The sequence below is a fragment of the Medicago truncatula genome, chromosome 8, assembly GCF_003473485.1.
Source record: "Medicago truncatula cultivar Jemalong A17 chromosome 8, MtrunA17r5.0-ANR, whole genome shotgun sequence".
Classification (NCBI taxonomy): Eukaryota; Viridiplantae; Streptophyta; class Magnoliopsida; order Fabales; family Fabaceae; genus Medicago; species Medicago truncatula.
In genome coordinates this window covers 27,869,173-27,892,967 of record NC_053049.1, presented here as the reverse complement: position 1 = coordinate 27,892,967, position 23,795 = coordinate 27,869,173, and the positions used below count along the sequence as shown (strand labels likewise).

Below are 23,795 nucleotides of genomic sequence, written 5' to 3'. Positions count from 1 at the left end.
CTTTGAGTTCTGGATTAAGAAGAACTTTTTCATCTTCTTCAATCTTTGCAGCGTCTCTGTCATGGATACTGACTCTAACCCAGAAATGTTGTACCAAAGTTTGATAGGTTGGACCGTTCAAAAAGTTGAAATAGCTCCCCAAGCCTTGAGCTTCGTAGAAACTTCCAATGTCACAGTTGTGAGCGGCCAACGAATTAAAATGTTCAGATTGTATTTTTAATTCCCATTCCTCCAAGGACATGGTTCTTCCTTTAATCTCATAGGCAGGAGCCTCTTGTTGTTGCATGTTTGAAGATGATCCAGGTGCAGAACTTGAAGAAGCCATTTTGAAGAATGAAGACGAAAAGGGTTTCTAGGGTTTTAGAGTTTCTTAGCAGAGAAGGTTTGAGACGAAATGAAAGTGTGAGTTGTGAAGTGAGTAGTGTGTGTTTGTTTAAGTGTTTTTATCAAAAACTTTTGCAATTCAAAAGAGACAAACAAACATAGCATTAATGACAAATTGGGGGCGAGTGTTAATACGTTTAAAAGCTAATAAAACATCGTTGCCCTTTTTGTTATACTCCAATACAAATAGACCACATCAGAAACTTTTCAGAAAAACTAACATTTGGGTAATGGGACAGCTGTTACAAAAGTAACTGCCAACGATCCCACTAGCCTTGCTATTCAGAAGCAAAAAATACCGCTTCTGAAGTTTTAGTGCTGACGTCATCTTCAGAAGCATATTTTCCTCAGAACCTCAGTTAAGGCCTTCTAATGAACCAAGTGCTTCTGAATGGACTTCAGAACCAAACTTCTTATTCAGAGACAAGCAAATTTTCAATCAGACACAAAGTGCATGTTCAAATTTTTCTTTATAAAATCAAATCTTTCAACAGATAAAGGCTTTGTAAATATATCAGCCCATTGATGTTCAGTATCAATGAATTGTATATCTAAAATTCCTTTTTGAACATAGTGTCTGATAAAGTGGTGTTTGATCTCAATGTGCTTGGCTCTAGAATGTAGAATTGGATTCTTTGACAAATAAATAGCAGCAGTATTATCACAAAAGATGGGAATACTGTTAGCATTAATCTGATAATCTTCCAACTGATGTTTCATCCAAAGTAGTTGTGTACAACAACTTGCAGCTGAAATGTATTCTGCTTCTGCTGTAGACATAACAATATTTGATTGTCTTTTGCTTGCCCAGGATATCAGATTCTCTCTCAGAAATTGACAATTTCCACTGGTTGATTTTCTTTCAATCCTGTCACCAGCATAATCAGCATCACAGAATCCAACCAACTTATAATCTAGGGATTTCCTATACAGGAGTCCAAGATTAGTTGTTCCTTTCAGATACCTGAAGATTCTCTTAACTGCAGTTAAATGAGATTCTCTAGGATCTGATTGAAATCTTGCACACAAGCATACACTGAATAAAATATAAGGTCTAGATGCAATGAGGTATAACAGAGAACCAATCATACCTCTGTATAGCTTCTGGTCTACTACTGTTCCAGTATCTTCTTTGCTTAAGGTGCAGGTTGGATGCATTGGAGTGTTCATCACTTTACAATCTTCTAGCTTGAACTTCTTCAGAAGCTCCTTTGTATATTTTGTTTGATGAACATATACTCCTTCTTTACTTTGGTTGATTTGAATTCCAAGAAAGAATTTCAATTCTCCCATAATGCTCATTTCAAATTCATCCTGCATTAGCTTAGAAAATTTCTTGCAAAGAAATGCATTAGTAGAATCAAATATTATATCATCGACATATATTTGCACAATCAAAATGTCTTTCTTAAGAGTCCTTCTCAAGAGTGTTGTGTCAACTTGTCCTCTTTCAAAATCATTTTTAATTAAGAAATCACTATATGGCTTGAAACAAGCTCCTAACTTGTTTCAAACCATATAGTGATTTCTTAAGTTTATAAAAATGGTCAGGATGCTTAAGATCCTCAAACACAGGAGGTTGTTTGACATACACTTCTTCTTCAATGATATCATTAAGAAAAGCACTCTTGACATCCATTTGATATAATATTATGCCATGATTAATTGCGTAGGATAGAAGTAACCTTATTGCTTCCAATCTTGCAACTAGAGCAAATGTTTCAGTGTAATCAATGCTTTCGTGTTGAATGTATCCTTGTGCAACAAGTCTAGCTTTGTTTCTGGTTACCTCTCCTTGTTCATTCAGCTTGTTTCTGAATACCCATTTTGTTCCAATAATGTTCTTCTGAAAAGGTTTGGGTACCAGATTTCACACATCATTCCTTTGAAACTGATTTAGCTCTTCTTGCATAGCTAATATCCAACCATCATCTGAGAGAGCTTCTTCAACAGTTTTAGGCTCAATTATTGAAAGCAATCCTATCAAAGATTCTTCTTGTCTGAAGTGTGATCTTGTTCTCATAGGACTATCTTTGCTTCCAATGATTAGCTCCTCATGATGTGAAGATTTGTGCTTGAATTTAGGTTGAATAAATTGTTGAGTGTTATCTTGAGAATCCTCATAAGCATTTTCATTCTGTACTATTGGACTAGGTTCTGCTTCTGAAATAGACTCAGCTTCTGGAATAAATTCAGCTTCTGGACTAGATTCGCTCATCAAATTACCGTAAGAATAGTACTTTCACAAGTTGAAAAACATGAGTTGAGAGCTCCTCATATGGATTCCTATAGAAAGAATTATACATTAAGAAACCATTGGGATACAAAGTAAAAAGCGAGAGGGAAACAAGATATTACTGTTGGAAATATTAATAGGAAATAGATTTCGGAAAGATAGAAGAGAGATGTTGTGTCGTGGAAAAAGCCACTGAAATGAAAGCAAATTTTCGGTGGACCTCCGGTGCAATCCAATATCCGGTTTTGCTTTCCAAGGTTTACACAACTACGTATCTGAACTCGTGCACTCGAGGCCAGCATGTTGGAGCTTCACAAACAATGCCCAAAATAATTGAGAATAGAATATAAAATAATGAACTTGATTTTTGACAACTTATCTGCTCCCCAATGTTTCCATACGTCTTCTATATATATGGTGCAAGTGACCACATAATGGAAGAATTTCCTCACATTACCGTTGCCACGTTCTCATATCACAATCAATGAATATATTGATGGTCATAAACACCCAACGGTTGGATACTTTGTTTTGCAACGGTAGGCAATTAAACCAAATAGTTATATGTTTCAATGAGACACAAATTTGTAGCAGTAAATGACACTTGATTGTCATTATATTATACAATTACTATCCAGATAAAGAAAACATCTTATGGAAAAATCAAGTTTAAAGGACGGGATAGATAATAAATTTTATTTGGTCCGTTGGACTAATAAAGTTTTAGGGCCAATTACATAATAAGTGGTGTAGTTCAAATAGAGGTGTATGAGTTGATTGATAATATAAGGACAGGAGAGGATTATGTGCCTTGGCTTCGGTGCCTTTAGATGTCTTTGATGGCTTTTGTTCCTATCTCTCTCTAAACCATTAATTCTCTATCATCTAATTAATTTATTTTAATCATTGATTCTCATCTAAAATGAACTAAAGGCACCGAAAGGCAGCGAAGCCAAAGGCATTGAATCCTCTCCCTGTCAAATTCATATGCAATAAACTTGAGATCTCAATTTTCTATGAAAATGGAGAGGATCTGCAAGGTGTTCGGATTTTAAAATCCAAATTGATGAAAAATTCATTTTTTTTTCTACCTAGAACAAGGGGAAAAACTCATTTCATATTATAGAATCTAAAAATCACATTGAAATTTTCGTCAAAAATAATAGGACACGCCATAAATAAATAAATAGGGTGAAAAAAATATGTCTTTTTTTATTAGCCACAATGCTTCCGACAATATTCATCATCGATCATGAAATAATGCCCAACATTCAAAAATATTAATAGCATTCTTGATAAAAAAAGACTGAGTTGATAAGAAAAGGTTCATCCCAGATGAATCAAAAAGATTTAATATAACTTACGTTAGAAATGAAGGGATCCGGGTAGCTGAACTATTTTTAGCTGAGAGTTAAGAAGTAGGAGATATTGGATTTAAATCCTGATAAAGAAAAAAAAAACTAATACAACAATTTACATACAAAATTTAGCATTAAAAAAACTCCTGTTAGAAATTATTAAAAAAAAAAAACAATCAATTGAACTATTTAATCCTATAATTATTTAGTCCCTCAATTAGCTGTTAGAAATTATTAAAAAAAAAATAATAAAATGCAGAAACAGTCAATTTAACTATTTACTCTCTCAATTAGCAACATTGGTTTTTTTCATGGTAGTTTGAAAACTAAATTGATGTATTTTTCATTGTTTAAGGATATTTCAGTGGATTTTAATTGTTTAAAGACTAAATTGAGGATAGAGTGTTAGTTTATGGATTAAACTGATTATTTATTAAAAAAAATGGGAATCAAACATCACAAGTATTAAGCCATTTGTCAAAAAAAAAAAAAAACGTACTCAAACCATTATTCGTCAATAAAAAAGTAATTAAGCCAATATGAGAAAGAAAATGGGATTAATATATATCAGTAACATAGAGGGAGCAGGAACAACAACCCACGAAAAGGGGAATTTAAAAACATGATATTTTTTAAATTAATTAAAGTAAACTTACAAAACTAGTTTTGTATTTAAATTTTGTGTCAAAAAGTAAACTTATCCTCTCTGTCTCAGTTCAGTATATTGACTATTACTGTTGACGGCTCGCCAAAACCAGTCATATTCATATAAAAGGCCATGGAACAAGTTAAGAAAAGCCTCTAACGAGGATATTTGAAATTCATTACACTTAAAATCATTATCCAGATATGTGAAGCTGATATTTCTGATCCTAAACCTGAAATAATTATCATGTGTCAAAAGTACAACAATAGATTATATATCATACATTATTTGCTTCAAATCAACAAGAAAAATGGGTGTTTAAAAAACAACTGCTTCTAGTATTTAAACACCTCCCTAACAAGATATATCAATGTACGTTGTAGTTGATGCCCTTGTCTCTAACATCTTTTACAAAAATTCATAAACAAATGTACAAAGAAAAGTTAAATTTCAAATGCATGCTGGTCCATTCACCTTAAAATTGGTTTTTTCAGTTTCAGTTGAGAATTTATATTAAAATTGGTTTGATGAGACAAGAACTGCATAAGTTGCTCCATACAAAATATAGTAGAAATTAAGAGATTAGAATTGTGACATTTGAGATGCAATATGAGATGCTTATTTATTTATTTTGTAGGACCGACATTTGAGATCGATGTCGTGTTTGGTGTCCAACACCGAAACAATATTGACATATATGATTACGTTCAATTAACTCTTTTTCTTAAACTATTATCAATACCGACGTGTAGTGTTGCGTCAAGTGTTCGTGTTTGTGTGGATGACCTCGCAAAATGGAGAGAAAACTATTTAACCCCAAAAATTAAATCGTTTAATGAAAAATCGAAACATGCATATCCATTGACAATCAATAATTTATGTTTAGTATAAATACAGTTATGAGAAAGCATGAAATTCCTACATTCTTCTCAATTACCTTGTCCTGATGTGAAAATCCAGATTGGTAAACAGAATTTGTAGCTATCTCACACAGGTCACAAGCAGAGAGTTTCCATACCTGCAATGCACGTTTTAGTATGATATATAATCTGTAGGAAAGGAAACATAATATTTGACAACCCTTTAAACAAACAGGCTAAGAATTCGGCAGAAAACAACCTTTGCTGCAACGCTATATTCTTCTTACAATGGCTCTTATGTTAAATGAATTATGTTGACCAAATGAATATTTCTGCCCGAGGGATATCCTTCCATGGGAAATGTTATGGCATGGGAGGAAGGCAGCAGTCAAATGATCACTATTGCCTGCCTGTATGAGTAAATCAATATCACCATCTAATCAACATACAAAATTAAACCTTACAGTTATGATGCAGAAAATAACCTCTCCACATTGAGGCCGCAACTTAATTGTTGTCATTCCTTTAGACTTACGCAGCTGAAACCAACCGACAGTAAGATACTAACTGTGAGTTCATAACCAAAAAACTCCTTTCTATTTTCACTACTGTCCCCATCTTTAATTTCCTTTTTCTTATTTTCACTACTGTCCTTGAAATTGGTAGAGAAAAAAGGGAAATGAAGCCAATAGTCAATTGTTAAGGGACTAGCTAGAGTTCTATTAAGAGATTTATGGTTAATAACATAAACCTTGTTGAGTGTGTACAAGTTTGCATAGCAGTAATAGAGGTAATAAGAGTATGCTGGATTGAATTCATTTGTCCACTGTGTTGGAACAAAATGTGTTTCACAATAAATCTTAATGAGTTTTGATGATAACAAGGTATTAAAAATTGTCAATTGGTTATTGCTAATAATTGTTCAAGTGTACAGGACCATAGGCAAGTCAATCAATTTCAATAGGTTTTGGAAGAACAATGGAGAGCAAAGGAATCCAAAGCATCTGAAGAAAACTGCGTCTGAAGCTAAAGTGCTTCTGAAGCTAAAGTGCTTCTGAAGTAGTGACGTCATCAGAAGCAGAAGTCCATCAGAAGCAGAAGACCATCAGAAGCAAGATTTCATCAGAAGCTATATCATCACCAGAAGCTACAAGTGATCTGTAAATTTAACCTGAAGATTCAAAGTAGCTGTTTCTCGTTTCAACCTCGTCTAAGAGAACGAAGAATTGAAAGGGAGGTATCAACGGTCATTTGAAGAGCACTGAGTATTTTGAAGGTGAGAAAAACACAAGAAGGGGGGGTTGAATTGTGTTTTCTTTTTCTCTCTAAAAAATCTTCTTCTAATAAAGCTTTAGAAGCAGTTTGTGAATGCTTCTGATGAAATGATCAGAATCAGATATGCAGCGGAAAAGAACAGAGCAGAGAAAAGAAAGACAAAGACACAAGCAGTTATCCTGGTTCCTTCCACAACACGGAAGTAGTCCAGTCCCCCTTGCACTTCCAAGGAGATTTCACTATAATCACAAAGATTACAACTGCTCAATACTTTCTAAGTATGAGACTTCACAAAAATGCTCAAGCACACACACAAGAGTCTTCCAATGCTCAAGCACTAAGCAAGAGACTTCTAATGCTCAAGCACGCAGGCAAGAGACTTCTGATCAAACAAAACTACAGAGAATTGAGTTTGACTTGAACACTTGATATACAATCAGTGGTGTTCTCAATATAATACAGTAAAGACTCTAGACAATGAATTTCTAAGATGTATAAAATCAGTGCAGAAATTCAGTGTGCTTTTTAGAATCAATTTGACAGAGTTTTGGCGCTTTTGAACTTGTATATCTCTATCTTCAATCTTCAAGTCTTCACTCCTTTATATAGAGGCGTGAAAGAGACGTTGAGATAATTAGCACGTCTAAAGAGTCGTTTGAAATCCTTTGATCATCCACCAGTAATCCTTTGCCTGATTTGGGTGTAGTCCTTTGAAGAATTAGATTCAAATTCATTCCCATCTTGAAGGCACAATTTCTGCAGGCATAGCTGTTGTCTTGTCTTGTAGCGTGGACAAAAACAGAGTAGTGGAGGTAGTGGTTGTACACTTGTACTTTGTCAACTCTGTTAACGAAGGACAAATGCTCAGTGCTATCCAAATGACCGTTGATACCTCCCTTTCAATTCTTCGTTCTTCTTAGATAAGATTGAATTGAGAAACAACTACTTTGGATCTTCAGTTAGAATATATAAATTAAATGTAGCTTCTGGTGATGATTTCGCTTCTGATGAAAACCTTGCTTCTGATGACCTTCTGCTTCTGATGACGTCACCACTTCAGAAGCACTTCAGCTTCAGGAGCACTCTAGCTTCAGACACAGTTTTCTTCAGATGCTTAGAATTTCTTTTTCTTTCCATTGTTCTTCCAAGACCTATTGAAATTACTTGACTAGCCTTTGGTCCTGTAAACTTGAACAATAATTAGTAATAACCAATTGACAATTTTTAATACCTTGTTATCATCAAAACTCTTTAAGGTTCACTGTGAAACACATTTTGTTCCAACATATTTGTCCTCCGTTATCAGAGTTGACAAAGTACAAGTGTACAACCACTACCTCCACTACTCTGTTTTTGTCTACGCTACAAGACAAGACAACAGCTCTGCCTGCATAAATGTTCCTTCAAGATTGGAATGAATTTGAAGTTGATTCTTCAAAGGACTACACCCAAATCAGGCAAAGGATTACTGATGGATGATCAAAGGAACTCAACGACTCTTTAGACGTGCTAAACATCTCAACGTTTCTTTCACACCTCTATATAAAGGAGTGAAGACTTGAAGATTGTAGATAGAGATCAACACAAGTTAAAAGCGCCAAAACTCTGTCAATTTTGATTCTGCAAAGCACCTTGAATTTCTGCACTGATTTGATACATCTTAGAAATTCACAAGTCTAGAGTCTTTATTGCATTGTATTGTGAACACCACTGATTGTATATCAAGGGTTCAAGTCAAACATTTTCTCTGTATTTTTGTTTGAATAGAAGCCTCTCGCCTGCGTGCTTGAGCATTAGAAGACTCTTGCTTTAGTGCTTGAGCATTGAAAGTCTCTCGCCTGCGTGCTTGAGTATTTTGAGAAGTCTCATACTTAGAGAGTATTGAGCATTTGTAATCTTTGTGATTATTAGTGAAATCTCCTTGGAAGTGCAAGGGGGACTGGACTACTTCCGATTTGTGGAAGGAACCAGGATAATTGCTTGTGTCTCGCTTTTCTTTTCTCTGCTCTGTTCTTTTCCGCTGCATATCTGATTCTGATCATCACATCAGAAGCATTCCTAAACTGCTTCTGAAGTATTATCAGAAGAAGAATTTTTTAGAGAAAAAGAAAACACAATTCAACCCCCCCTCCTTCTTGTGTTTTTTCTCACCTTCACACTGAGACCTTATATTGAGAAGTGATTTGGAGCAATTTTGTGAGGAATTTGACGTGATTATTTTTGTGTTGTAAAATTGTTCATTACAGTTCTGAGGGTATTAAACACTTATCAAGTAGTAGAATCCTTTCAAATTTCAATAGGAAAATGACGGTTAGTTAACTCAAACGACATTTAAGATAAACTCATAAGGAGCCCAAATAAACAAATCTCAGTGAAAATATCAAACGACTTAAGAGACATAGATCATACATTTTAAAACAACCAAAAGTGGACAAACTATATTATTGAGGCCACAATGGGTTACTTCAATGGCTTATCATCAAACCAGGCATGAGAGAAATTCTGCAAGAATAACAGCCAGAACAAATCACTACCTGGATTAGTCATACGACATTCTTACTATAAAGAGCATTCTCCGCAAACCAATTATCACGGGACTTATGAAGATACAATTCGTTAGTGAAAACTTATAAATTAACATAAAAGCTTATTTATTTACATAAGCTATTTTTCATAACTTATAAAAAAGCCAATCCAAACGGTACCAAAGTTGTAAGACACAAACACAAACAATGTACATGATACTAACACTACACCACTGATAATTTAAGAAAAATTATCATGTCAGTGCTACATATGTAAGAATGTGAAGTTCAGAAAAGATAAGTGGTTAAACTAAAGCTCTAGCATAGCTGTTTTTTTCAACTGTAAAATATATATGGTTCCTTTAATGTTATTAAAAGCAACAAATGTTGATTCTCATTTTTTTTAATTAATGTTTGATGCCTGAGAAAAAAGCAAACTTCTAAGAAGAAATTATTAAAATCCGGTGATGGTGGTTTGGTTGCTCAGATTTCACACAAGACTTCAAATAATTTCGCTCCCTCTTCAAATTCTTCTTCCTCTCACTTTTAGTTGTTTTATATATCGTGTATATAATCTAGGGGTGTCCAACCCAACCCGTTGACTCGACCAGAAGCATTTTGTTTAGGTTCTTTTATAGTTTAGGTTGAACTCAAACCAACCCAAATAAACATGAAGTGAACATGTTTATGATTTCAAACCAGCAAACTTGGCCAGTTGGCTGAAGACTTTTATGTGTGAATCTATAAGTGATTCAATTTATTTCAAGTGCTAAAATTTAAAATTATGCAATTTAGTCTAAATGTTTGGAATTTGTTTAAAGTAATTTTTCTTTTAATATTTAAAAATATTGTTTCATGATTTGATGACATGGCCCAAACCAACTTGTTAATCACCAAATTGGGTTTGACAAAAAATTACACGTTTCTGATCAAACTCAAACTGATGAACTTTCATTAGGTTCGATGAGTGGATTGGTCAAAAGTGACCCAACTCGACCCGGGTACACCTCTAATCTTATACTAACATTTGTTTTCTGTTCTGGTGTTTCAGTTGCAAAAGAATTTGAAGAACAAGGTTTACTGTGACAAGCTAGATTAATGAAGTATTGAATCTATTAAAGTGCAAGGCCAATGTACATTTTAACCCAATTCATGTGGGTTTCAATATTCAAATTCTACTTTATCACATTTATGCAAAAGTCAACCTTGCTCGAGCAGTCTTTTGGAGATGGTAGTCTTTGTTGTTGGCTACCTCTTTGTTATTATGAATGCTAGCTTTGGATTCGGATGCTTTCTTGTTTTATAAACTTTTTTTGTTATTGTAATTTTCTGCCATTCATTGTATTGTTTAGATTTATCTCTTGTATAAAGATCTTTTATCAGAAAGCTACAGTCATGTATTTTTTTCAGGCAGATATTAATGCAGGAAATTAGAAGCATTTTTTAATCGGATATAATTTATGCCTTTATTTTCTGTTTGCACATAGTAGTTCATTCAATGAAAAAAAGCATTCTTGTTCTTGTAAAAAAAAATAGAAACAACATATTCTATTGATACAATAAGCTTTGAAATGAAAATTACTGTTTCACATCCGTATTAGAGTTGCATTCATATTAAAACACGTCATGGGACAGTTTTAGTTGCATCTCTTATAGTGGCTCAACTCTTCATGTATTTCCATTATTTTGTAAATATAACTTGGTAGATGGTGTACTTGTATGCAATGTTTGAAAAATAGGTTTGATAGATGGCACTTGCTTCATTCTTACATAATAGGACAGTACTTTTCTTCTTCCTCCTCACAAAACATAAACCCACACATAGTCACAAACACTTAAATATGTATTATTCAATCAAAAAAATTATTGTAATTTTTTTTTTATTTTTATGAAAAATGATCAAGTCTTTCGAATCATTTATTCTTGTTGTTTGGTAATTGCACATATTCTCTACAATAGCTCGTGTAGCATTACGATAAATTAATGAAATGGTTCAGATCTATTTCTCTGTGTCACAATAGATCCTCCATTAATCTTATGTGTCACTAAAGATCAAAGCAAAATCACGCCACAATGGTTACAAATGGTGTCACGATTGTTGACAATTTTGAATTTCTTCTTTTTGCACTCCCCGAATCGTGTAGCAATGCTTGCCAGTGCCACAATTTTGGATGAATTGAAAATAGTATTTTTGAGCAGAAATCACGTTGCGATGTCACTTAATCGTGGCATGATACTTCTTATGTCATACTTTAATTTTTTTTTTTTTTTAGCATTCAATATAACTCACTAAAACCTTTCTAAATGACATCACATCAATGAAGGCTAGGTTTCTGAGCCGGATTTGGCGGTTAAAAGTTCTCTCGAAAATCAAACACTTAGTTCGGGGAATGTGTCGAGGTCGTTTTCCTACACGAGTTCGTTTACAAGATAAAGGTGTCCAAGGCCCTATAAAGTGTGTTAGTTGTGTTTCTTCTTATTAGGATTTGGCTCACATGTTTCTTACTTGCCCATTTACAATGCAAGTTTGGATTCTGGCCGACCTTTGGAACGACATTCAACAGATTGTCAGTGACACTAGTTTGGAAGCAAAATTGGTCTTTTTGTTGTTATAACGTTTCACGCCAGAACTGGATGCTTGTATGGCTAGTTTGCTTTGGAGTTTATGGAAGCACCACTACCTCAAAGTGTAGGATGATGTTACATAAATAGTTGCGCATGTAGTTGATACAACTCATCATTTGTTGGACGAGTGGACACTTGCAAACGTAACCACCAACGATGCTCGTCAAAATTAACCCCGTGCTACCACTCCTCTATGCTTCAACTTCGGTTGGAGGATTGGAAAATGATCTACATCAACAGATGCGAACGCCCCGGTTGGTGCTTCAACTTCTTTCCTAGATTCTTCTCGATGGCAATCCCTGTAGCGTGGGGTCTCAAATGTAATTAATTAACACCTCTTTCTCACGCCATTTAAATAAAACAGGTATTGGAATGTGTTTACGTGACGAAGATGGGGATTTTGTGTTGGCAAAAACTCTATGCTTTACTCGTTGGTGTCCTGTGAATGTTAGTGAAGCTCTAGGATCATTTCAGGCTTTGGAATGGTTGACCGATATGCAGTCTGATAACATCGAATTTGTTCTCGATTCCAAAATGATAGATGCCTTCCATAGTATTATAGTAGGCATGCAAATGCTACAAAGTTTGGCAATATCATCTCAGGTGGAGTTTAATTGACAACAAACAAATACAGTTGCTCAGACCCTTGCTAGGGCGACCTCATTATCATGAAGATCCCATCATTTATTTTGATATTCTTTTTCTGTATTTATACTCTTATTTTTAATGAAATGCTATACGCATCTTTCTTTCAAATAATGAATTCAAGTAATTGAATCAATTAAATAATTTTTATGTGATATTTTTATCGCAAGTTTTTCTTTTACGTTTTGATTTAATCAACTCTTTTATATTTATTTTATCTTTCTCTTATACTAAATAATCAATCAAATCTATTATATTTTTCACATTTTTCTTTCTTACCTATTTCTCTCTTCGCAACAAAACACACCCTAAATAAAAGTTGATAATTTTATAAGAACTAAATATATCTTTTGGCAATTTTTTTAAAGAGATTAAAAATATACAACTTTAAATAAATTAAAATTAATTTAATTAATATACTCTGTCAAAGGACAATTGTTTACACTGATATAATATATTAATTAAACTCATATCAAAATACTGTTAAAAAGAATAATACAACTATTTTTTACATACATCAAATAATATGTTTAGACACCAATCAATAATTATAAAAATACATGAGTTGTCATATTCATTAATTTACGTGACATCACATTATTTAAAGCATGTGTACCATATTATGCATTGACATAATATACCAATTAAACTTATCTAAAAATATCATTAATTTGTTTTTCCACAAGAAAAAGAAGAATTGATTTTGTGGCTATACATAACATAACAACGTGAATGCGCGAAGATGAGAATTAAGAGGTAGAAAATCAATGCTTAATAGTCATCGTCGGATTGTAATGAATTAAGAGGTAGAATTTTCCATGCAATTTTGTACGCTTATACTCTTGTCCTTTTTTAGTTGACTGACTTTTAAATTGCAACTTGGTTGATTTTAAGCACTCTCTGCATGAGAATCTCTCACATTTACACAAAATGACAAAAAATGGAGAGTGAAATAATCGTTAATATTATTAATAATCGCTTAGGAAACTCATTTTTAAACCACTATATATGTATCATCCCATCAGCCCCTTGCCTTCGTCTCTCAGCCATACACACTACAAAAAAATAAAAATGGTGAATCTATTATCTCGTCTCTTACTTTTTTTGCTATCATTGCATTGTTTTGTGGCTTGCTTAGCTGCGAATACAAAAAACATCACAACAGATCAATCTGCACTTCTAGCATTCAAATCACTAATTACTTCAGACCCCTATGATATGCTGGCTAATAATTGGTCAACCTCCTCTTCTGTATGCAGTTGGGTTGGTGTCACTTGTGATGAGCGACACGAAAGAGTCCATAGTTTGATTCTCCAAAACATGAGTCTTAAAGGTACCGTTTCCCCAAACTTGGGGAATCTGTCTTTTCTTGTTATACTTGACCTCAAAAATAATAGCTTCGGTGGTCAGTTTCCTACAGAGGTATGTCTCTTGCGCCGATTAAAGGTTCTTCATATCAACTATAACAAGTTTGAAGGGGGAATTCCTGCAGCGTTGGGGGACTTATCACAACTTCAATATTTGTATCTTGGTGCTAACAATTTCAGTGGTTTTATTCCTCAATCTATTGGTAACCTTTATCAGTTGAAAAAATTGGATACTGCTCAGAACAGATTGTCTGGACCCATACCTCAATCAATTTCAAATTTGTCCTCACTTGAATATATCGATTTATCATCCAATTACTTTTCAGGTAATCCTAACACTGATATTATGTGTCATATTTGCTATATATTTCTTGTAGTCACACTATTTCTGATGTTAGAATAGGATTTATTCCTCCTTCTATTGGTAACCTTCATCAGTTGAAAGTATTGGACATTATTATGAACAAGTTGTTTGGATTCATACCTCAAACGGTTCACACGATTCATGATTTTATAATTTTAATATAGGATTTATTACTCCTCCGTTCCACACTAACAGCTGCACATATGACCAATTTATAAAAATAAAAATTTATAATAAATTCTGCACAGGTAGGGCGTGGAAGCCCAAATTATGCGTCAAAAAGTATTTGGAATGTCATTTACATCAAGAAATAACAAAAGGTTAATGATAAAGTCGATAATAAATATAAAAAACATTGAAATAAATAATCATTAAAAAAATATTATCAGAAGCATGAGTCTTAGAGTTATTGTTTCCCTAAACTTGGGGAATTTTTCTTTCCTTGTTATGCTTGACCTTAAAAACTATAGCTTCGAGGGTCAGTTTCCTAAAGTGTTATGTCGGTTACGCCGATTAAAGGTTCTTCATATCAATTATCACGAGTTCGAAGGTGGATTCATGTAATATTGGGGAACTTATCGAAGCTTCACTATTTGTATCTTTACACTAACAATTTTATTGGTTTTATCCCTGAATCTATTGGCAACCTTCAGTGGTTGAAAGAATTGGATACTAGTCACAACAAACCAATACCTCAAACAATTTCAAACATATATTTACTCAAAGTTCTCTATTTATTTTCTAACTGCTTTTCAGGTACTCCAACCTAACCTCAGATATAATGCGTCATCTTTCTTTGTTTTTCACAATTTATGATTTAAGAATTTTAATATAGAATTGATTACTCTTTTCCATACTATTTATCATGCATTTGACCATTTTACATATATTAATAAAAGATGAAACGTGAAAGAAATATAGTTGTCATTTTGCTAATTTATTCTCCTTTTCTTTTCATAAATTTTACTATTTTTTTATGAATCATTTACGATTTTTTTTTGCTGCATAATATATTAGATGTAACGCACATGTTATTAATTAGATTTTACAATTAAAGATTAGAGTGCATATTCATCGACATGACAATAAAGATATTTTTAACTATGTTGACGTCCTAAAACTACTACCTTTTATTTGCAACACTCTAATAAATATTATAAAAATGAAAGAGAGGAACAAACACACCAAGATTGTTGACCTAATTCGGTCCAATATGACCTAATCTAGGGGAGAGAGCAGCTCTCCAATCCACTAAGATGAAAGTGTTACAATGAGTTACAAGAAAAATAGCTTGCAAGCTTACACACGAACAAGTCCTAATTTCTACCCATTTTTCATATCACCCACACTCTTAATGAATCCTAAGAGAAAACACAAAAGGAAGCTTTTTGATCCTTCCAATGGTGAAATCTCACTACTCAAGGTGTTTACAATGTTTCCCAACCCAAGAGAACCTCATTACAAAGACACTCAACCATAAAGTTACCTCCTTTGCAATCCAAGTTTCTCTCTCTAAAACCTCTACATCAAAATCTGCAAAGAAACACTTATATAGTACACAGTGACAGACGAAATCGCGCCGCACCTGTTAAAAATCGTGCCACGATTTTAAACGTACGACCCAAGGTACAACGTCCTTATCCACAAATCGCGCCACGCCAGTACTAAATCGCGCCGCGATTTGCCTTCAGCAAAATCATCCATTCTGCCAAGCAAAATCGCGTCACGGCTCCCAAAATCGCACCACGATTTTGGCCTTTACAAAATCATTAATTTGAAGTCAATTACAATAACAAACCAACCAAAAAGGGTAAACATGCAGAGGTAAAAAAAATGGGGACAAAAAAAAAATCAGAGATGGAATTAGATGATATAGACAGACCATAATGATAAATTGAGAGAAAAGAGAGAAACCAAATTGATTGAGATGTGTTGGAGAAGATTGAAATATGAAGAGAAGATTAACTTTTCATTGGGATGGAAAAGAGAGTAGAATAATATGTGCATGGAGAACAATAACAATCACGTTGGAAACATAGAAATGAGGTTAAGGTATATTAAATATCATCATTCAGCCTCTTGAGATACATGCATTGGTTCAGAATGCAAAGGTTGTGGGTGGGAAATTACTAAAAATTGAACTTAGATTGCTGAATAGGAAAGCACTAACCAAAATTGAATGCTTAGGTGATGGAGGGAAAAAAATAGATTAGAATTAGGTTAAACAATTGCGACAAGCTTTAGTAAGATAGATATATCAATCATACAATGTTCAAAATTAAATTCACATCTTAAACATTAACAGAAGATTCTCCAAAGACACAAAAACATGTGTTCCCACCGTTAAAAAGTAACGGTATCACCAACAAATTTCTTAATGACTTTAAAAAGAAAATTAAACAAATATTAAAAAGCTAAGCTTATTGATTAAATAAGAAATTAAATAGAAAAAAAAGAATTAGATAACAAAATCATAGAAGGCAGGAGTCTGAAATGAAATTATAGAAAGCAATAACATAAAACATGTGAGACTTCATCAATTCATACACTCTAATTTTTTGCAATTTGGTTTCGTGCACTTGCATGGATCTATTGGATTATGCTAGTGTTGCGTGGTTGATAACTCTGAATTAGAATTTTAGATTATTTTACCTTGTAAAACTGTTTTGTATCATACCAACCCTGTGGGTTGACTTGACTGTTTTTTTGTCACAATGAGTTAGGTTCTATGTCCTCCCACTTTTATACTTTTTCTTTTAATTTTGATCAAATTAGGGGCAGGTCCTTATACACCCCATTAGCTTAAAAAAAAAAAAAAAGTGACACTTTATCAATACGAACCACAATGTGAAACACACATGCTTCCATCCCATTTTGTGTGGCTTCTCTAATAGCAGTAAGACTTGGTTCTTCACAAATGTAAACACGTCAATATCAAAATTCCCCTGAAATGAAACATCCAGATTAAAGCATATATATGTGCTAATTTAATCTCCGATACATAAAGCATAAATGACTCCATCCTTCACTACTATCATAGCCCTGTTAACAACATAGTAATTGATTCCTCAGTTTATATAAATTTAATTCCATGCACAATTTGTTAACACAATCAATCATTTTAGGCTGTATTGAGTGTTAAGATGGGGCCAAATCAAAGTTATAATACATGTTTGCAATCTGCTTCACATTCATAATGTGATTAGAATTGGATTTACATTTTTTGTGCATCTGGCAATCTCATCTATTCAATAAAGAACCATAGTTAGCTATTCATATTCCTCCAAATTATAAAAAAGCAGTATGGTCAAACAATTGATCTACCACAACATATGAAAATCTATTTTAAAACAAAGTTATAACAAACGGATCCATTATAAAACTTTCTAACAAAGAACTATCAACATTTATAAGTAAATTTTTCTATTAAATTTTTTTCGGATACAAATATTTTCTATTAATATAACATTTATGTCTTACAACCGTTTTTACTGTTATATAAAAATAAATAATAAACTATATGTACATTAATTGACTTAATTACAGTTTTTCTCCCCTTTTTTGTTCGATTTATGGAATTTTGTCCTTCATTTCTAAATTCGTAATATTGGTCTTTTAATTTTTCCAACTTGTGGTGCGGTACAATATAAAATGATGTGACATTACACAAATTGAATCCACATATTAAACTTAAACTTTTATTACTTGTAAATTCTATATTCAATAATTAATAGTAAGTTCCAATTAATCTAATTAAATAAGTAAAAAAAAAAATCTAAAAACCATAAATTGAAATTGTTTAATAAATAAAAACCGTGAACCCTAAAATTTCATCTTTATCCATCATTTACAACCCAAAGACCAAGGATGCAGTACTGCGATTTTCAATTCAGCTAAAAACCATGAACCCTAACTTGTAACTCATTGCATGATTCTTTTAAACAACATATAAACCTCCCAACGTAAACAACAAGCAAACATTATTGTGACTAAAACAAACAACAACCCTATAAATATAACCCAAGAGAATTCAATAAAACTACCCAAGTACTTTATTATCATTTTCAATTTTGATATTTTGTCCTTGCCCATAAATTGCAAAGCCAGAAATGTTTTACCATATAAAATCTACACCCTTAAAATTGTTGTCACTTTATCCGAACAATTGTGAGTGAACCGAAGGTCTAAAGAGACCACAATTGAGAAGAGAAGTTCTGATGATTGACGATAGAAAAAGCAACGTTGTACGAGAAGATAGAGAGATGAAATGAGAGTATATATAAAGGTTTTTATTTATGATTAAAAAGATACAACTTTATAAGTTTGGTGGTGTGCTTCTCTTAACTTTATTTAAGATTTCAAGTTCAATTTGTCAATTTCGGTTGGTTGGTTCAACTTCTTAAAAAAAACAATCTAAGAAAAAATTCTTGTTTCTATGGTTGAATTGAGAAAAAAATTAGAAATTCCAGCTTTATAGATTTTGTTAAGGTTTGTTTATTTTATTATTTTTTTGAGCAAGTTAAGGTTTATTTCTGTTGCTTAAAATATAAAGAAAACTAAATTTTGGTCCATAGGATGGTTAGATTTTTTGTTCATACAAAATGTACTTGGATGTTAGTCTACTGTTATATATGTAATTACTAGATTATACTTGAATTTTATAGTAACTTTTCAATGAAATTATTGGTTCTCAATGACCTTACATTGGTCTCTATCTCATAATAAAAAATACATGATGTAAAAGTACAATAATACTTGGATGTAAAAGTTACACATATGCATGTAAAATTTCACCGCTTAACAACATGACTTTCTTGAGGGATGTTAGATTAGACGATAACAATTTAAATGAAAGTCTACCAACTGATTTTATCAACCAGCTTCCATAACTTGAAAATCTCACTTTATGCAACAATTAATTTGAAGAACCATTCCAAGATCAATTGACAACTCACATTGATGCACTCTTAGATTTTACATTAAATGAGATTATTGTTTCTCATGAACCATTCCTAGATCAACATGGGATGTCTGTTTCCTAATCAAAATTTTAATATAAAAAATAAGGAACTCAAATAACTAACTTGGACACTTGTCAATAAAAAAAAAACTAACATGAACAGTACAATCATATCTTCGATGTAAAAGATGTAAGTTTAAACTAAAACTTAATGTTTGTACTATCATTTACAATACCCATTTTAAATTTCAAGTCCCTTGATAATTTCATATAAAATTAAAAATATTATTAATGTTGTATGAAATAAAGAGATTATAAGTTATTATACAAAATTACACTTTGTTATAACTTTGAGAAAGATACGTTATAAAATATAGGAAAAAAAGTAATAAATGGTAAATAATATGAAAGAAAAATAAAATATTATTAAAGATTCATATTAATATTGTAAAACAACTTATAAAATAAGACAATTTTGTTTTCAGTAATGAAGGTAGTATTTAACTATTTATTTTGATTGGGTGTTTGAACTATCCTGATTAAGTATTTGTCTTTCCCTTTTTTCATTGTTGAATTACAGGTGAAATTCCAAAATGGATATTGGGTGATCTTACACAGCTAATATCATTGTCCCTTATGGATAACCAGCTTTCAGGTAAGATTTTTTCATTGACCCTTACTGTCTGTTTGTTATACTGGTTTCTCTATAGTAGTATATGTTTAATGATGAAAGTGTCCAGGTTTTGCGAAATCCATATTTATGAGATTTAATTTAAGATTGGCCGCAATCCCCTTTTGCCTCTAAAACATATCAAACAATAAATTAAGATTGGGAGCAATCCAATTATTTTGTAAATTTTCATAAAACTATATATCTCTTTCCAATTTATCATCACTATAATATTGAAATTTTAGTTTAAGATGTAATAGATACCACACACTGGTCTTATATAAAGAACAAAAAGAGCAGTTGAGGCATCATAGCACTATTTGGTAAAACAACCAATAAGATTAGTGGTTCAATTAACTTATAAGTCATCTACTATCAGTTATCAACTAACTTATTATAAATATGAAATTAAACGAAAAACATTTGTTTACTCTTTTTTTTCAATTAAGACAACAGTTATAAAAATTAGAAAAAATTGATCCTCGGTTGAGTTTTTTTTTTTGTTTGTCGTTTCAATTAAGACAAGTGTTGAGTTTTTTTTTTTTGTCGTTTCGATTTATGATTTTTTTTTTTTGGTTTGATCCTCGGTTTTATGATTTAGCCAAATTTTTACCACATCATCATTTGTTTGTAAAATCAAATTATTTTAATAACAATTGACAACATGGACTAAATTCAAAACTTTTGTAACTTACGGTGTTTTAAAAATAAAAAAAATAATATATGGATGAAAACCAAAAACCCATTAACATATGAGACGAACTATATCTTTAAGCCAAAATTATATCATGTCCAATAATTTTTCAAATTTACTCTGTCAATATAAAATTAGTTACTAATATTCCTCTATTCCATCTTCATCCTTGTCTGGATTTGAAAAATTGGTTTGGTAAGAGACATAAGATGTTTTCTTGATATTGAAATGTAAACTTGAAGTTGAAGAGGAAAATTAAAATATAAATATCAATTTTACAATGTTTTTTTTTTCATTCGCATCTTAAACATTAACCAAAGATTCTTCAAAGACACAACATGCGTTCCCACCATTAAAAACCGTGTTAGGTTATTAAAAAATATGTAATGGTATCACCAACAAATTTCTTAATGACATTAAATAGAAAATTAAACAGTTATTAAAAAAAACAATCTAAGAAAAAATTCTTGTTTCTATGGTTGAATTGAGAAATTTTTTTAGAAATTCCAGCTTTATAGATTTTGTTAAGGTTTGTTTATTTTATTATTTTTGAGCAAGTTAAGGTTTATTTCTGTTGCTTAAAATATAAAGAAAAATTAATTTTGGTCGATAGGATTGTTAGATTTTTTGTTCATACAAAATGTACTTGGATGTTAGTCTACTGTTATATATGTAATTACTAGATTATACTTGAATTTTATAGTAACTTTTCAATGAAATTATTGGTTCTCAATGACCTTACATTGGTCTCTCTCTCATAATCAAAAATACATGATGTAAAAGTACAATAATACTTAGATGTAAACGTTACACATATGCATGTAAAATTTCACCGCTTAACAACATGACTTTCTTGAGGGATGTTAGATTTGACGATAACAATTTAAATGAAAGTCTACCAACTGATTTTATCAACCAGCTTCCATAACTTGAAAATATCACTTTATGCAACAATTAATTTGAAGAACCATTCCAAGATCAATTGACAACTCACATTGATGCACTCTTAGATTTTACATTAAATGAGATTATTGTTTCTCATGAACCATTCCTAGATCAACATGGGATGTCTCTTTCCTAATCAAAATTTTAATATAAAAAATAAGGAACTCAAATAACTAACTTGGACACTTGTCAATAAAAAACACTAACATGGACAGTACAATCATATCTTCGATGTAAAAGATGGAAGTTTAAACTAAAACATAATGTTTGTACTATCATTTACAATACCCATTTTAAATTTCAAGTCCCTTAATAATTTCATATAAAATTAAAAATATTATTAATGTTGTATGAAATAAAGAGATTATAAGTTATTATACAAAATTACACTTCATTATAATTTTGAGAAAGATACATTATAAAATATAGGAAAAAAAGTAATAAATGGTAAATAATATGATAGAAAAATAAAATATTATTAACGATTCATATTAATATTGTAAAACAACTTATAAAATAAGACAATTTTGTTTTTAGTGATGAAGGTAGTATTTAACTATTTACTTTGATTGGGTGTTTGAACTATCCTGATTAAGTATCTGTCTTTCCCTTTTTTCATTGTTGAATTAAAGGTGAAATTCCAAAGGGGATATTGGGTCATCTTACACAGCTTAAAACATTGTACCTTGGTAGTAACCAGCTTTCAGGTAAGATTTTTTCATTGACAACATTGTCTGTTTATTATACTGGTTTCTCTATAGTAGTATATGTTTAATGATGAAAGTGTCCAGGTTTTGCGAAATCCGTATTTCTGAGATTTAATTTAAGATTGGCCGCAATCCCCTTTTGCCTCTAAAACATATCACACAATAAATTAAGAGTGGCAGCAATCCGATTATTTTGTAAATTTTCATAAAACTATATATCTCTTTCCAATTTATCAACACTATTATATTGAAATTTTAGTTTAAGATGTAATAGATACCACACACTGGTCTTATATAAAGAACAAAAAGAGCAGTTGAGGCATCATAGCACTATTTGGTAAAACAACCGATAAAATTAGTGGTTCAATTAACTTATAAGTCATCTACTATCAGTTATCAACTAACTTATTATAAATTTGAAATTAAAGGAAAAACATTTTTTTACTCTTTTTTTTCAATTAAGACAACAGTTGTAAAAATTAGAAAAAATTGATCATCGGTTGAGTTTTTTTTTTGTTTGTCATTTCAATTAAGACAAGTGTTGAGTTTTTTTTTTTGTTTGTCGTTTCGATTTATGATTGATTTTTTGTTTGATCCTCGGTTTTATGATTTAGCCAAATTTTTGCCACATCATCATTTGTTTGTAAAATCAATTTTTTTTTTAACAACAATTGACAACATGGACTAAATTCAAAACTTTTGTAACTTACGGTGTTTTTAAAAAAATAAAAATAATAATACATGGATGAAAACCAAAAACCCATTAACATAAGAGACGAACTACATCTTTAAGCCAAAATTATATCATGTGCCATAATTTTTCAAATTTACTCTGTCAATATAAAATTAGTTTCTAATATTCCTCTATTCCATCTTCATCCGTGTTTGGATTTGAAAAATTGGTTTGGTAAGAGACATAAGATGTTTTCCTGATATTGAAATGTAAACTTGAAGTTGAAGAGGAAAATTAAAATATAAATATCAATTTTACACTGTTTTTTTTTTCTTTTCATTCGCATCTTAAACATTAACCAAAGATTCTTCAAAGAAACAACATGCGTTCCCACCATTAAAAACCGTGTTAGGTTATTAAAAAATATGTAACGGTATCACCAAAAAATTTCTTAATGACATTAAATAGAAAATTAAACAGATATTAAAAAGCTAAGCTAAGCTTTTATCATAGAAAGCAGGAGTCTGAAAAATGAAACTATAGCAAGCAATCGTAAACAATTTATTCATCAAGATCGAGTTATTATATGAAATTAGAACACACTTACTTGAAAACCATGATCACAGATTCGCCGAGATTTGAGACAAGAGTGTCTTCCTTTTCCTTTCACATGCTCCGGAACTTAGGGTTTTCGATGGGGCAAACCATTAATGAGCAGAATAGTTAGAGTGATGGCAAAGGGACACCCACCATCACAACTCTTGTAGCGGCGGAAAGGAGATAACGCCGGAGAGTGGGAAACGACCACCGCAGGAAAAGGCCCAATAACTGACGACGACGACGATCAACGACGACCACCGC

At 31.8% G+C, this 23,795-nt stretch overlaps 1 protein-coding gene across 1 annotated transcript; it reads left to right on the top strand.

Annotated features, from left to right (window-relative positions):
• The first annotated feature begins 13,625 nt into the window (after positions 1–13,625).
• On the top strand, positions 13,626–22,329 carry LOC120577520 (LRR receptor-like serine/threonine-protein kinase EFR). Its single transcript, XM_039829091.1, has 3 exons — positions 13,626–14,247; positions 19,826–19,900; positions 22,187–22,329. The coding sequence occupies exons 1-3, from the start codon at positions 13,626–13,628 to the stop codon at positions 22,327–22,329; spliced, it is 840 nt and encodes a 279-aa protein (XP_039685025.1).
• The last annotated feature ends 1,466 nt before the right edge of the window (positions 22,330–23,795 follow it).

Coding starts and splice junctions, on each gene's coding strand:
- LOC120577520 (XM_039829091.1), top strand. CDS start 13,626: ATGGTGAATCTATTATCTCGTCTCTTACTTTTTTTGCTATCATTGCAT. Junction 14,248..19,825: donor ATCATCCAATTACTTTTCAG/GTAATCCTAACA, acceptor GTTGAATTACAG/GTGAAATTCCAAAATGGATA. Junction 19,901..22,186: donor TATGGATAACCAGCTTTCAG/GTAAGATTTTTT, acceptor GTTGAATTAAAG/GTGAAATTCCAAAGGGGATA.